General features: G+C 38.8%; 1 protein-coding gene across 1 annotated transcript in view; it reads left to right on the top strand.

The window, feature by feature from the left end:
* The first annotated feature begins 304 nt into the window (after positions 1–304).
* The window catches only part of LOC125230217 (structural maintenance of chromosomes protein 1A), a 38,090-nt gene continuing 21,488 nt past the window's right edge, over positions 305–16,906 (top strand). Inside the window, exons 1-8 of the mRNA XM_048135306.1 lie at positions 305–506; positions 649–769; positions 1,855–1,954; positions 11,157–11,305; positions 11,689–11,857; positions 13,302–13,514; positions 15,351–15,479; positions 15,775–15,894. Of these exons, the coding sequence (XP_047991263.1) occupies positions 395–506; positions 649–769; positions 1,855–1,954; positions 11,157–11,305; positions 11,689–11,857; positions 13,302–13,514; positions 15,351–15,479; positions 15,775–15,894 (1,113 nt within the window). The 5' untranslated portion in view covers positions 305–394. The remainder of the gene's footprint in view (positions 507–648; positions 770–1,854; positions 1,955–11,156; positions 11,306–11,688; positions 11,858–13,301; positions 13,515–15,350; positions 15,480–15,774; positions 15,895–16,906) is intronic.

Here is a 16,906-nt window from a genome sequence, read left to right as displayed (position 1 = left end):
ACAATGGAAATACACATAACCGTGCAAACTATCGGTCGACGGACGCGGACGTGGCCTTGAGCGCACGGACGTCCGATCGAAATCTGGCTCTCTGGATGTTTTGTTCCGTGCACACTGATAGGTCGCGGTCGTTTTACGACGGACGTCCGCGTAGTATGTTCCTAGCTTTATTGAGAGGAAGAATACCTGTGTTACTCGTTTTCGATCATACACCATCGCCTCACCATCGCATAGTGGAACGCACCTAGTTACCACTGGCAACATTTATAAAAAAAAATGTTAATTTCATTTGACATGTATTGTTTGTGTCAATGGTGTCGACAATGTTTGGCGCTTTAATTTTGTGATTTGTGTGTTTTCTATTTACGTAGGCAGACATTCGTGATCATCCAAGATGCCAGCGTTCCTCAAGTATATTGACATGGAGAATTTCAAGTCCTATCGGGGTCAGCACCGGATAGGACCTCTGAAATCTTTTACGGCAGTGGTTGGCCCCAATGGATCAGGTACATTTTGAGTTTATGTATATTTTGTAAACAGTGTTTATACTTTTAACGGCAACATTGTTGGTTTTGTTCAAGCTTGTTAACAGCTTATTACGTTTCGTATAGTAATGATGTTCGATTTAATATTACGAACTTGTTTTAGGCAAGTCCAATTTCATGGACGCCGTAAGTTTCGTGATGGGGGAGAAGACATCGTTGCTTCGTGTGAAGCGCTTGAGTGACCTCATTCACGGCGCTTCTATCAACAAGCCTGTTTCGAGGAAGTAAGTTTAGTCTTTAGGGTGCACTAGGTTTATTGTTATTGGCTTAAAGCTGATACGTGCACGTCAATGTCCTGATGCACTTGTGTTTTGTCCATTCAATAAATATTTGTCTAGTCTGTTTTTAAAAGAGTTCACTGTAGGTGCACTGATTACGGTTTCGGGCAAACTGTTCCACACTCTCACTACGCGGTTAGACAAGAAGTGACGTCTAGGGTTGCTACTACTCTGTGTCCGTGTCAACTTCAGGGAATGTCCTCTCAGTCTGTCACACACACTCCGAGTGAAAATGTCACTTAATGAAGGTACATTATAGTGTCCTGTGAGTATTTTGTACGTTTCTATTAAGTCGCCGCGTTGTCTTCGTTGCTCCAAGGTTGTCAGACCCAATTCTTTTAACCTGTCTTCATAAGGTTGGTTGCGAAGAGATGGTACCAGTTTTGTTGCCCTTCTTTGGATTTTTTCAATCAGACTAATATCTTTTCGAAAATATGGATTCCAAATTTGGAACGCATATTCCAGCAATGGTCTTACGTACGTCTTGTAGATTCTAATAAAGAGCTTCTTGTCCATATAGCGAAAGGCTTTTCTAATCATGTATAACATAGAGTTGGCCTTTTTGGTAAGCTGTAATATGTGTTCTTCCCATTTTAAGTTATTAGTTATAATGACACCAAGATCTCGCTGAGAAGTAACTCTCTCCAAACTTTTAGAGTCAATACAATACGTATGCTCAGGGTTGTTTTTACCTATGTGGAGTACAGTGCACTTTTCCGCATTGAGAGTTATTAGCCAATCTTTAGTCCATTGTACAATACGGTCTAAGTCCTGCTGTATAATGTTGTGGCTGATAAGCGGGTTTCCCATAATCTTTGTATCATCAGCAAACAAAAACAAATCTGACTCTACAACTTGTCTGAGATCTGTCAAGAAAATCCCAAACAGCATTATAAGCATATTGTAAGATAAAGGTACAAAAAGAAACCGGGCTATTATGTTGAGTTGCTAGTGGATTCATAACCGGTGCTATTGGAAAAACTATGGCATATTATTTAACTGCGACTAAAATAACTTTTTCTATTCTACAGTGCTTCAGTAACAGCCACATTTGAGCTGGAAGACGGTACTGAGAAGCAATTCATGAGATCTGTAATTGGACAGTCATCGGATCACAAAATTGATGGCCATGTAAGTTTATACAGTTTTTTTTTATATGCCACAGATTACTTTTATTTTAAGTATATATAGTCTGTTTCACACAATACAAACAAAAGTTACAAAAAATGATTTAAATATAAATACAGTGCAATTAAAATCAGTTAACATTCGGATTTTACCCTTCGTCTTCCGCTCTCATTGGGATTGCATAAGTGCGAGCAAGATAGATACAAAACCTGAATTGTTAACACTTTCGCAACCAAGAACCCGCCTGGTGGGCACTCGTCAACTTTACTCAGGTACCGGAGAACCCGCTGGGCGGGTTCTTGCCATACTATAATTTGCGATCGGTTTCTGACATAGAGTGCCAATTTTTGTCTGGTAGTGAATGTGTTAACTGATGTTAATCATGCTGTTAATATATCTTGGGGACACCTTATAAAGATCAGCCTAGCCTAGCCCACACTAAGCAAAGCTTCTTCTATGCTATGTTATGTATTTATTTAAAAATATTGTGTGAGTCACATCAAAATGAAAGGGTTCCATCTCAGTAAGATGTTGTGGCCAGACGGATCACTGATATTCTATTTGCGCATTTCATTATTTTTTATGAAAAACAAATGTACTTAACCATATAGTAAGGCGGCGGAATTGAAAAAAGTCGTCTAGTTTTGAAGTTGATGTGACTGGAGAGTATACTGCTGACAAGTGGTATCGTTGTGATCGGTAGACTTTACTGAGTACGAAATAATGACTTGTCGCTTTCTCAGACTGTGGGGGGGTTAACTATGACGTCACAAAGATCGCGGTCCCGGGTTTAAATTTTTTGCCAATTTGTCTAGAACCCCTTATCCAATTTTGAAAAATGAGGTGTCGATTGAAAGCGTATAACATGCTGATTAAGATTTATTATATGTGAAAAGTATAGTTTTGTTAGTTATTTTTTAATTAATAATAATGCAAAAAATCCTTTTTTTTTACTCTCTTTTTTGATTTTTGTGACTCAAAAAGGCAATGAAAACGGCCACTTAGCTAAAAAATATGTTATATAAATCATTTAACTACATTATTAAGCTATCTGTTGCTTTTTAAATTTCTACGATCGGATAATAAATAAGCAAACCACAACCAACATACCTGTAGGCGGGGAGTACCCAGGGTGTCCACTTTCTGGAAAGTCAGGGAAAGTCAGGGAAAAGTCAGGGAAGCTCATAGTGGTCATGGAAAGTCAGGGAAATGATTTGGAGGTCAGGGAAAAATTTGGCACCAAGAAAAAAAATCAAAAAGTATTGAAAAAAATTATATGATTTCTTGGGTTGGCCACACCAAAGATGGATTCCCGGTAGTAATTTTAAGGCAACTTAGAATTGTCTCTTTAGACTTTTTATGACAAATAAATATAGTCCATCCCAGTGAAGACCGGTCTGTTTAAGCTTACTGGGGCTGTTATAACTTAGTAACTTTAATTCTAATTTTTATTAAATTAGGACACTTTGTTCGGTTGTCGTTTGTTTCCTTTCTTTTAGTGAATATTTTAAATATATGATTTTGACTCATGGAGACCATATACATCTCTAAGGAGAATTAGATTAAGTAGATATACATTTTATTTTTAGTTGTGACATTTAGAGTCATTTGCACCTCTAAAGTAATTTTAGACTTTTTTTTTTTGTATTTGTACTTTTTATATTAAAATTTAGTGTAGTTCTTGGTTGTAATTCGACATTTAGAGACCTTCTACATCTCTAATTAATTGTATAGAGTTAACTTTAGTTAGAACTTAGAATTAGTATATAATAGTATCAATTGTAATTTCAACTCAATTTTAAATATTTTTTTAAATACCTATGTACATGTGACGTGTAAAAGTGCCCCTGTGGCCTATTTGCTGAATAAATTATTTTGATTTTGATTTTTGTGATTGCTAATGAGGGATATCTTCATGCTTGACCTTAATTTATCAGGCCCAAAATCCAGATTTTTTTACATTGCGTGCCCCACCCACATATTCCAAAATGGCGAGGGGGTCGGGTATGAATTCAGTTATTGTGATTCAGATTAACTGGAAAGGTGCTTTTGCTAGGGCGACGTGAAAACGACAACGACAAAGTTATGTCGCTGTCCAAATCCTAAGTATCTAATCTATCCGATCCGACAATCCAAAGCGGAGTTCCTTAAAAAGCCAATGGCCCAAAACGTCACATAGATAACGCGCAATTTTGTATTAGTCAAAGGAGCATAGGAGTGATAAATAAATAAATAAATAAAATAAATATTATAGGACATTCTTACACAGATTGACTGAGCCCCACGGTAAGCTCATGAAGGCTTGTGTTGTGGGTACTCAGACAACGATATATATAATATATAAATACTTATATACATAGAAAACATCCATGAATCAGGAACAAATATCTGTGCTCATCACACAAATAAATGCCCTTACCGGGATTCGAACCCGGGACCACGGCGTAGCAGGCAGGGTCACTACCGACTGCGCCAGACCGGTCGTCGGAGTGATGATTAGAGAACTTTAAACCTAAAGGCATGTAGTGGCAAAACACCTAAATGGGCATCCCGACGCTGACAACAGAGAAAAAAATTCGCTCTCGCTACGCTCGCGTTTACTATTTCTACACAGGTTATATATATTTTTGTTACTTAGTCAATACTTCGCACTCACTATACGCTCGAAATCTCGTTTTCATTTCAAGCCTGCTTTCCTGACTGCTCTGATAGGCTAGGTAGGTACCCCATTTTGTTTGCTATGTTATGTACATAATAACTACTATCAGCCCCAGGGCCGTATAAAAGGGGAAAAATTTTCGCGCTCGCTGCGCTCGCGACTTTTTTCTACTTGGACTATCCAAGGGCGCCGCAACTCAAACTCGCTTTACCCTGATATCCCTCATTGAGAGTGCACGGTCCGGCACTGGTATAGCCAAAAGTAAATGGCGATAAGTACCAACTACATTTTATTTCGTTAATTTTAGTCTTATAAGACCAAAAAGTAAGTTTAATAGTTAACATAAGCTGCCAGAGCTCAACGAGGGTGCGGTGTGCTGATGACGGGAGGACTTACGGAACTAACTTGTTCCGTCTATTGTCCTTTGAGTCGTCGGCAACCCGAACCCTCCTTAGAACTTGTACACTCCTTTTTACTGTGTACTTAACACAGCAAAAGGGAATGTACAAGTTTCTAAAACTGTTTTTTTTTGTACCCTAAGCAAAAGTGGTTTTTCCTTTTTGAGGAAAGGAACTGTAAAAAAGTGCTTTTTTTCGGGTTTTTTTTAAGACAGAAAAAAAAACTGTTTTTTTGCAACCCTAAGCAAATGTCATCGTAGAATGAAAATGGTCAGGGAAATTTTCTGAAATGGTCATGGAAAGTCAGGGAAAAGTCAGGGAATTTTTTTTGGGTTTAGTAGTGGACACCCTGGTACCGCTTGACACGCGTTCCCATACATTCGGCGTCTACCAAATTACACCTCGCGCAAAATTCGTTTCAAGCAGATATACCTCTAATCTTATTCATTGTAACCTATCAATATTGGTATCATTTGAAAGTACAATTAAAGTACTTTAAGAAACAATGTCAATCATTTTCTTAAAATCAATAATCGTCAGTCTGCGGTGGTTACAAAGGAAAAAAGTGGGTATGCAATTTGACTGGTTTCCTAGGTTTGATACCCTAGACGAGTTTAAAAGGGGAGGTAAAGGTGACATATGGGTTGTTCTCTGGCCTAAAAGCTATACAGAGGGTCAGGGAGAAAAAAACTAGGGTTTAAGTTTAGTTTTAAGTTATTTTTTCTTTTATTTGTTGATTTTATTGTGTTTAATTTTTTGTAATTTTATCAAGGATACACGTTGGTGTCTTTTGCTGAAAATTCCCTTTTTTATGAGAAATGTTATGAATTTTCATGGCATTTTCCGATAGAGACTAAAATTAACTTTCAAATAAGGCCACATAGTCATACTGATACATAGTCATACCCTTAATATTATATAAGTAAAAGTATGACTATGTGGCCTACTGATACATAGTCATACCCTTAATATTATATAAGTAAAAGTATGACTATGTGGCCTTATTTGAAAGTTAATTTTAGTCTCTATCGGAAAAAGCCATAAAATTCATAACATTTCTCATAAAAAAGGCAACTTTTAGCAAAAGAAACCAACGTGTATCCTTGATAAAATTACAAAAAAATTAAACACAATAAAATCAACAAATAAAGGAAAAAATAACTTAAAACTAAACTTAAACCCTAGTTTTTTCTCCCTGACCCTCTGTGTAGCTTTTAGGCCAGAGAAAAAAACCCATATGTCACCTTTAAAACTCGTCTAGGGTATCAAACCTAGGAAACCAGTCAAATTGCATACCCACTTTTTTCCTTTGTAACCACCACAGACTGGCGATTATTGATTTAAAAAAAATGATTGACATTGTTTTTTAAAGTACTTTAATTGTGCTTTCAAATGATATAAATATTAATAGGTTACGATGAATAAGATTAGAGGTATATCTGCTTGAAACGAATTTTGCGCGAGGTGTAATTTGGTAGACGCCGAATGTATGGGAACGCGTGTCAAGCGGTACTCCCCGCCTACAGGTATGTGGTTGTAGTTTGCTCATTTATTATCCGATCGTAGAAATTCAAAAAGCAACAGATAGCTTAATAATGTAGTTAAATGATTTATATAACATATTTTTTAGCTAAGTGGCCGTCTTCATTGCCTTTTTGAGTCACAAAAATCAAAAAAGAGAGTAAAAAAAAAGTATATTTTGCATTATTATTAATTAAAAAATAACTAACAAAACTATACTTTTCACATATAGTCAGGGACCAAACGACCTCTTTTACAAAAAGTCGTCGACATCTCTTCTAAATACCTAAAACAGGTATGGATGTGTTCCTCGTTATCTCCAGATTACGAATTGACCTGTTTTAGTTTAAGGAGGGGGGGACGGGTTGAGAAAAAGGGGGGAGAAAGATGGCGACCGACCATCATAGATATTTATTCACATCTCGATTCCTATGGAACCAATCTGTTCGTGCAAGATGTCATTTGAAAGCTTATTAAACCTACTTTAATTGTTTTTAAATAACTATACTCATAAAAGTAACCGTTTACGAAATATTTGAAAATATGTGTTTTTTTATCGCGCATGAATTGCACAAGTAGTAGAAAAAAATGCGTCTAACTCAATAAACAATAACTTTACCGCAATTGATTACCGCAGTTATTATAAAATTTTCGCGTCTATTCATGCTCTTTCTAAAAATATAAGTTTCATTGGTATATGCTAATATATAACCATGTAATTACGAATTTGGTTTAGCAGGAGTCACTCTGCCCGGTCGCAGAAATGGGCGCTGACCGTAGTAAAGTATTCAATATTTTTGAGGTCCTATTTTACGGATCCATATGCGAGAGGTATCGTTTCAAAGCTAATTAAACCTACTATATTTTTTTATAAATAACTATAATCATAAAGGTAGCTGTTTAGAAAATATTTGAAAATATGTGTTTTATAGACCATGAGTCGCACAAGTACCTACTGGTAAAAAATGCTTCTTAATCAATAAACAACAACTTTTCCGGAATTGATGTTAGTATAAGATTTACGCGGAATTTCGTGCGCTTTCTGATAACATAAGTTTTATTGGTGTATAATATTATATAACCAAGTAATTACAAATAATTACGTATAGGGTTTCTGATTTCTCGACCTATTAGAAGTCTCGAGTTTCGAGAAATCTCGAGCCCAAAGTCTCGAGTCTTCTCGAGTCTCGAGTCTTTTTTTATAAATGGTAAAATTTTGATAAAATAATAAACAACAATATGATTAGTAGTTTTTATTGCACCACAATATTATAAAAAATGCGTAACAGCAATAAAAATCTTCTTTGAAATAAACATAAATCAAATTTTATCAAGAAAACTACAATTATAGTCTTTCTCCTTTAACTTCCCCGCCTGTGCACGGGTTAAGTAAATTAAAATGTCATGTATTAAATCATAATGTCATTGAAATTAAACGTTTAAAATTACAAATATGGTTAAGTAGGGGCCGGCCACGTATGGATGCTGACCGTCGCCAAATTTTCTATATTTTTCAGATCCTATTTTATTTAACAGGAATCTTTTGAAAGCATATTATGCGTACTATCATTAGTTCTCAATAATTTTAGTTGTAACTGTAGTAGCTAACAAAATATTTGAAAATATGCATTGGGACCGATGTGAGTAAAACATGCTTCTAGCTCAATGAATTATATTTTTTCCGCAATTGATATAATAACAAAATAAACGGCGAAATGTATGACCTTTTGCAAATAATAAGTTTTGTCAGTATTGCATAAACAATTAATGTTAATTTATCCATCATACTCACTGCGCACCGTCATATACATGGATGACCATTTTCGTTGCCGTTTTCATAATTTTTAAGATAGTATCTTGGTGCATGACCAATAAACAATAACTTTACCGCAAATAATGTTATGATAAGATTTACAGGACATTTCATATGCTTTCTAAAAATATAAGTTTTATTGATGTATGATATTATACAACCAAGTAATTACGAATTTGGTTTAGCAGGTGTCACTGCACCCCCGTGACGTAAATAGGTGCTAACCGTCGCCTAATTTTATGTATTTCTCAGATCCTATTTTAGCGATTAATTTGTGAGAGGTATGATCTGAAAGCATATTATGCGTACTATCGTTACTTTTTAATAATTTTAGTCGTAATTGTAGAAGTTTACAAAATATTTGACAATATGTGTATTTTTACTGTATATTATGAATAGCATTCGCACTGATACGAGTGAAACATGCTTCTAGCTCAATAAATTATATTTTTCCGCAATTGATATAATAACGAAATGAACCGCAAAATGTATGGCCTTTACAAAAAATGAGTTTTGTTAGTTTTGCTTAAACAATTAATGTTAATTTGTCCACCATACCCACTGCGCACGGTCAATCGTCATATAAACGGATGTCCTCCGCCGTTGCCTTAATTTTTTCATCATTTTACAGATTTTATTTTACTGATCAATTAAGTATATAAGTAAATTCGATACGTGATAGATTATATTTATTATGAATATACGATTAGTGAAATAAAATCTGAAAAATCATGAAAAAAGGCAACGACGGTGGACATCCATTTCTATGATGGTGCGCAGTAGGTGAGCTGAACAAAATCAAATTAATTGTTTATGCAATACAAACCAAACATATTTTTTGTGTAAGTCATACATTTTCCGTTTATTTTGTTATCAACTGTTGCGGAAAACTATAATTTATTAAGCTAGAGGCGTGTCTTATCAATGCCAATGCTATTCATGCACAGTAAAATACACATATTGCTAATCAAATATTTTGTAAACTTCTACAGTTTCGACTTGAAATATTAGAAATAAAGATAGTACGCATAATATGCTTTCAAATGATACCTCTCGCAAATTTATCAGTAAAATAGGATCTGAGTAACGTAGAAAATTTGGCGACGGTCAGTCAGCACCCAATATCGTGACAGGGCGCAGTGACCCCTGCTAAACCAAATTCGTAATTACTTGGTCATATATTATCATACACCAATAAAACTTATATTTTTAGAAAGCGCATGAAATTTCGCGTAAATTTTATATTAACATTAATTGCGGTAAAGTTATGGTTTATTAAGTTAGAAGCATTTTTTATCTGTATATGTGCAACTCGTGCTCGAAAAAAAACTCATGTTTTCAAATATTTTGTAAAATTTTGTAAAATTTATTCAAAAATAATTATAGTAGGTTTAATTTGCTTTCAAATGATACCTCTTACATATGGATCCGTAAAATAAGAACTTAAAAATATTGAATACTTTACTACGGTCAGCGCTCATTTTTATGCGACCGGCGGAGTGACCACTACGAAACAAAATTCGTAATTTAATGGTTATATTATCACTTACCAATAAAACTTATATTTTTAGAAAGCTCATGAATAGTCGCGTAAATTTTATAATAACATCAATTGCGGTAACGTTATTGTTTATTGACTTAGAAGCTTTTTTTACCAGTACTTGTGCGATTCATGCTCGATAAAAAACACATATTTTCAAATATTATGTAAACAGCTACGTTTAATACTATATTTATGTGTAAACAATTATAGTAGGTTTAATTATCTTTCAAACGATACCTCTCACATATGGATCCGTAAAATAAGACCTCAAAAATATTGAATACTTTACTACGGTCAGCGCCCGTTTATGCGACCTGGAGGATAACCCCTGCCAAACAAAATTCTTAATTACATGGTTATATATTATCATATACCAATGAAACTTATATTTTTAGAAAGAGCATGAATAGACGCAAAATATTTATAATAACATCAATTGCGGTAAAGTTATTGTTTATTGAGTTAGACGCATTTTTTACTAGTACTTATGCAATTCATGCGCGATAAAAAAACACATATTTTCAAATATTTCCTAAACGGTTGCTTTTATGAGCATAGTTATTTGAAAACAATTAAAGTAGGTTTATTAAGCTTTCAAATGACACCTCGCACGAACAGATTGGTGCCATAGGACTCGAGATGTGAATAAATATCTATGATGGTCGGTCGCCATCTTTCCCCCCCCTTTTTCTCGACCCGTCCCCCCCTCCTTAAACTAAAACAGGTCAAGTCGTAATCTGGAGAGAACGAGGAACATATCCATACCTGTTTTAGGTATTTAGAAGAGATGTCGACGAAAATCGTGAAGGAGACGACTTGTGGCCAATATGCTGAAGTTGTAATTCAATATAGTCACTGTAACCTTGTTTTTATTGAATTCCGTTAACTTTAAGGGAAGGTTCTTTAAGTCAAATACAATTCATTTCTCTAAGAAACAAGCGTCTTAACTTTTACGGTTATTGAGTTATTAAAAGAATTAAGATAATTACTGAACACGTGTATGGCAGCCTTTATCAATTCCTAAGTTATTTGTTTTGACATGTGACGTGAATCACTTGACACTAACTTGAATTCTATCCTTAAGGGTCTCTCACACTAATAAATTCATTTATTATGTATGAAAACAATGAATTTTTTTTTGTGAATTTATCTAAAAGTGATATACAGGATAGTTCCTGATAATGAACCTGATGACGTATCGAATTTAACGGAACACAAAAAAAACACGGTGTATATTTGACCCTAAACTAAATGAGAACAACATTTCACAGTCCGTGTCGGTGAGTAACTACTTGGCAGAGTTGGAGCGTCTAGGCATCAATGTGAAGGCTAAGAATTTCCTGGTGTTCCAAGGGGCTGTTGAGAGCATTGCCATGAAGAACCCTAAGGAAAGGACTGCTCTTTTTGAGGAGATCAGTGGGTAAGATATCAACATTCATTTGTTTTGTACTGAGTGAAAATGAAAATATTAATTGCTTCAAGCAAGATTCTAACTAGTATGTTTTAGCCATTAATTATCATGAGAGTCACTCAGAACAGTCCAAACAACTGCTTGAACCATAGGATGCTTGACCTTAGTGAAATTTTGTACTGTTTAGGACAGTGGTTCAAAAACTGTATTTGTTGCAATTGTATTAAAAGGCGGGCCGGATTAACACCAAAAATGCATTTTAATTAAGTACAGTTCTGGTCATAAAGTTCATGTCCAGTCCAGCCCACGGGTACTTTGCCCACCACTGTTGTATGAATTTGTTAGTGGCCAAATTTCATACCAAACGCTAATAATAAAGTACTTCTATCCAGATCCGGTGTCCTGAAAGAGCAATACGAAGCGTGCCGCGCCGAAGTGAACCGCGCAGACGAGGAGGCCCAGTTCAGCTACCAGAAGAAGAAGGGAGTGGCCGCCGAGAGGAAGGAGGCCAAGTTTGAGAAGGAGGAGGCCGAGAAGTACACCCGGCTTAAGGAGGAGCTGGTAAGTTGAACATTTTGCACTACAAGGTGAACTTATCATTAAAACCATGATACAAAATTTAAATTTGGAAAAGACCTTGACATGGTGGATCGATTTTCATCAAACATGTCTAAGAACACTCCTCCATTTAACTTCCAAACAAAAAAAAACCGGCCAAGAGCGTGTCGGGCCACGCTCAGTGTAGGGTTCCGTAGTTTTCCGTATTTTTCTCAAAAACTACTGAACCTATCAAGTTCAAAACAATTTTCCTAGAAAGTCTTTATAAAGTTCTACTTTTGTGATTTTTTTCATATTTTTTAAACATATGGTTCAAAAGTTAGAGGGGGGGGGGACGCACTTTTTTTTCCTTTAGGAGCGATTATTTCCGAAAATATAAAAAATATCAAAAAACGATCTTAGCAAACCCTTATTCATTTTTAAATATCTATCCAACAATATATCACATGTTAGGGTTGGAATGAAAAAATATTTCAGCCCCCACTTTACATGTAGGGGGGGTACCCTAATAAAACATTTTTTTCCATTTTTTATTTTTGCACTTTGTCGGCGTGATTCATATACATATTGGTACCAAATTTCAGCTTTGTAGTGCTAACGGTTACTGAGATTATCCGCGGACGGACGGACGGATGGACAGACAGACATGGCGAAACTATAAGGGTTTCTAGTTGACTACGGAACCCTAAAAAAGATCTAAATCGGGTTGTCTGGTCGAAAGCTATGATGCCACAGATAGACACACAAACAGGCAGACAGACACGACAAGCTTTTTATGCCCCATCTTTTTTGCGCTGGGGGTTAAAAAACTTGTTAAGTTAGTAAATAGTAGATTTTGACATACAAGTTGTCCAGTAGCAGTTTGCTGATTTCAAAGCTTGATTAAAATAACTAAAACTTTCTGTCTGTCTATTCAAAGCTTTCACTTGTATTTATCTAAACAGTCATGAATATGAATTTTATTTTTTAATGCAATTTTATGAATGTTCCTTTACCAGCAATACCACAGAATATATAATAGTACAAGTACAGAAGGCCCACTGCTTTATGTTAATACATGCCGCCTTTTTAAATGCCTACAAAATTTTACAAAGAAACGAGCCGCAGGTTGTCGCTCGCGATAGCCTATGGATTAAAACGAAATAATACTCAGATAAAAGTGTTATACTATTATATTAGTCTCCACCCTTCAACTGAATCTCGGGGTACTTATTATCTGTGTAAAAAATGGTATTTATTTTATTCATGATATTTATTTAATAAGCGTCGCCATTCCACAAGCGGACATCCTTTTCGCGACCAAAGTAACAATAGAAAGACGGACTGAAACATGTACTTGCAGCGCGGCGATAGAACGGAGTGACACACACTTTCTTTATGTAATATGGATGCTTTATTAACTTTGCAGCTCCAGCTTTTTCTAACTCTATAATTTTTTACATCATAGCAAGAGAAAAAAGTGGAGCTCCAGCTCTTCCACCTGTACCACAACGAGAAGGAGATCCAGAACCTGGAGGAGGACCTGCAGCACAAGCAGTCGGAGTTGACCAAGGTGGAGAAGAAGCGGCAGAAGGCCGAGGACTCTCTGAAGGAGAGGAAGAAGGAGTCGGGGACAGTGCAGCGCGAGCTGGCCAAGATCGAGCAGGAGATCAGGGAAGTGGTATGTTTATTCTTTCATTTACCTTGTTTGGCATTGGGCGGGTACGAACCCCGGCTCGCACCAATGAGTTTTTTGGAATTTATGTGCGAAATGTCATTTGATATTTGTTTGGTATTGCTAGAGTTTGGAATATAACGGAAACATTTCGTTCGGCCCGTCGTATTTCCCTACTATTTTTATATCCTTTTATAAACTAAGTAGGGGAGATTAGTCCAAAACCGGGTATGGGGATAAAACCGGGACGTGGCAGTATGGCTACTTAGATCGATTCAAATTTACGCGTGCTTTGGTGACAGCTGTCAGCCATCTCGGTTAGTTTTTCAACAAAAGTTAGAAGGCGTGCGTGCCGGTGTGTAAAAATAATTAGAGAAAAAAGTTTTTAGCAGTGTTTGATCTAAAATTTCATGGAATTCATAAGCAGACTAATCTTTCGTACGTTGAGGTAAGTACCATTTGTATTTTTTATACGATTAAGTATGTTGTACATTTGAACAAACATAACTTTGATTGTTATTGCAACATCTTTTTAGATTAGTGGATTTTTTAGTTTTCTTGGAGAGAAATTAATGAAAAGCGCTTGACGAGGTTTCATCGTTAATTTCGGGTTCCAAAACCAATTAGCGTAACGTGTTAACTAACAAAATTAACTCACTGTCAGTTTTGTGGCGATAATTAAGCATGCAATTTCTATAATAATATTGTTTTTGTGTTAATTATATAAACTTTAAACGAAAATCTACATTCAGAATGAGAAAAAAGTAAGTTTTTAGACAGATTTTATGCATAATTGTCGTCACAAAACTGACAGCGAATTATTTTTTGTTAACAAATTACGCTAATTAGGGTGTCCCAAATTCTGAAAATACCCATATACTCCGAACTTTGGGTGGACGACATTCGAAAAACTGCAGGGCACTTCTGGATGAGATTAGCCCAGGACCGAGATAAGTGGCGTACACGAAGGGAGGCCTGTGCTCAGCAGTGGGCGATTAATGGCTGAAATGATGATGAATGATGATGACTCCGAACTTTTAATTAATTGACTTAATTTTTGGTTATCCAGACTCAAGACAGAAACAATACATTCATCAATCTTTTCTTTCCGCAAAGACTCTAGAATTGGGACTATCTATATGATTTCTACTCAAAATCACAAATAATATTCATTTTTACAAAAAAAAAATAGCCTCTATTTTTACGAATTTCACCACCCCTTCTTCCCGTGGGTGTCGTAGAAGTCGACTGTCGAATATGGTTTAAAATTCAGGCGTAGGCTTTCAACACTTTCTTTCTATTGGGACGGAAACTTGAGTAGTTTCATGTGCTCTGTCTACCATTTTATGGGATACAGGCGTGATTGTATGTATTATACAGTTTAATAATCAAGCAAGACCGCTACGCTTAAGTGGAACTGGGCTGGACATGTCTGCCGCATGCACCCTGAACGGTGGGCCAAAATTGTAACCGAGTGGGACCCACGGAACACCGTGGAGGGTGCAGGCCGGGGTTCAGGCAGACCGAAAAAGAGATGGCGGGACGACTTGAACGCATTTTATCCAAGCTGGCAAAATTACGCACATGACAGGGTTGAGTGGAAGAAGCGAGGGGAGGCCTTTGCCCAGCAGTGGGACACTACAGTAGGCTAATAAAAAAAATAAAAAAAAAAATAATCAAGCGTGACAGGATACACGAGAATAAGGATAGGCAGAGAATTACTTTATGTGGCAAAATTGTCCAGGAATTTCATAGTGGAGGATATTCTTGGATAAAATATTCGCATAGTGCCAAATTAGTTAGATTGTAAGAGTACACTAAAGTTATCAACTCTGTTCTCAGGAAGCGGAGATTTCGAAGAAGCGTCCCACATTCATCAAAGCTAAGGAGCGAGTGACGCACACTCAGAAGAAGCTGGAAAGCGCCGCCAAGACTCTGGAGCAGGCCAGAAAGGCGCACGAGGCGCATCAGGTGAGTTCAAATACGACTAGATCCCGATAATACTTGTCGTAAAACGAATGGAATACAATTTTAGTAACTCAAAGTGTCTGCCTAAGAGGTTTTTTATTTTAATTGAAAAATTTACAGTCCTATAGAATGTCTCAGTCCTGAAAGCTGCCTGTGTCTCACTGTACTTACTTTTTGTCAAATGACGACGTTAGAGTCTGCAACAGACGCGAGTAGCACTAGTCTCTCTTTGACTTATTTTTTGGGCTCATTTTTATAGTCCGTGTAATTTTAAAAAATGTTATGTGACTGAATGCAGGCGGATCTCCGCAAGCTAGAGGCGGAGCTGCGCGCTGTGGAGGAGCAGCGCGCCGCCTGGGAGCAGTCCGCGCCGGGCTCGCAGGCCGCGCGCGCCGACGTGCACCTCGAGGAGGCCCAGGTGAGTCCGTGCGTGGCGAGGGCCGCTAGCTACAGCTGGAGGCGGCTGTGGAGGAGCAGCGCGCCGCCTGGGAGCAGTCCGCGCCGGGCTCGCAGGCCGCGCGCGCCGACGTGCACCTCGAGGAGGCCCAGGTGAGTCCGTGCGTGGCGAGGGCCGCTAGCTACAGCTGGAGGCGGCTGTGGAGGAGCAGCGCGCCGCCTGGGAGCAGTCCGCGCCGGGCTCGCAGGCCGCGCGCGCCGACGTGCACCTCGAGGAGGCCCAGGTGAGTCCGTGCGTGGCGAGGGCCGCTAGCTACAGCTGGAGGCGGCTGTGGAGGAGCAGCGCGCCGCCTGGGAGCAGTCCGCGCCGGGCTCGCAGGCCGCGCGCGCCGACGTGCACCTCGAGGAGGCCCAGGTGAGTCCGTGCGTGGCGAGGGCCGCTAGCTACAGCTGGAGGCGGCTGTGGAGGAGCAGCGCGCCGCCTGGGAGCAGTCCGCGCCGGGCTCGCAGGCCGCGCGCGCCGACGTGCACCTCGAGGAGGCCCAGGTGAGTCCGTGCGTGGCGAGGGCCGCTAGCTACAGCTGGAGGCGGCTGTGGAGGAGCAGCGCGCCGCCTGGGAGCAGTCCGCGCCGGGCTCGCAGGCCGCGCGCGCCGACGTGCACCTCGAGGAGGCCCAGGTGAGTCCGTGCGTGGCGAGGGCCGCTAGCTACAGCTGGAGGCGGCTGTGGAGGAGCAGCGCGCCGCCTGGGAGCAGTCCGCGCCGGGCTCGCAGGCCGCGCGCGCCGACGTGCACCTCGAGGAGGCCCAGGTGAGTCCGTGCGTGGCGAGGGCCGCTAGCTACAGCTGGAGGCGGCTGTGGAGGAGCAGCGCGCCGCCTGGGAGCAGTCCGCGCCGGGCTCGCAGGCCGCGCGCGCCGACGTGCACCTCGAGGAGGCCCAGGTGAGTCCGTGCGTGGCGAGGGCCGCTAGCTACAGCTGGAGGCGGCTGTGGAGGAGCAGCGCGCCGCCTGGGAGCAGTCCGCGCCGGGCTCGCAG

The sequence above is a fragment of the Leguminivora glycinivorella genome, chromosome 10 (assembly GCF_023078275.1).
Source record: "Leguminivora glycinivorella isolate SPB_JAAS2020 chromosome 10, LegGlyc_1.1, whole genome shotgun sequence".
In the NCBI taxonomy this organism is placed as follows: Eukaryota; Metazoa; Arthropoda; class Insecta; order Lepidoptera; family Tortricidae; genus Leguminivora; species Leguminivora glycinivorella.
Note: the sequence above shows the minus strand (reverse complement) of the source record. Positions and strands in the feature narration are given on the sequence as shown.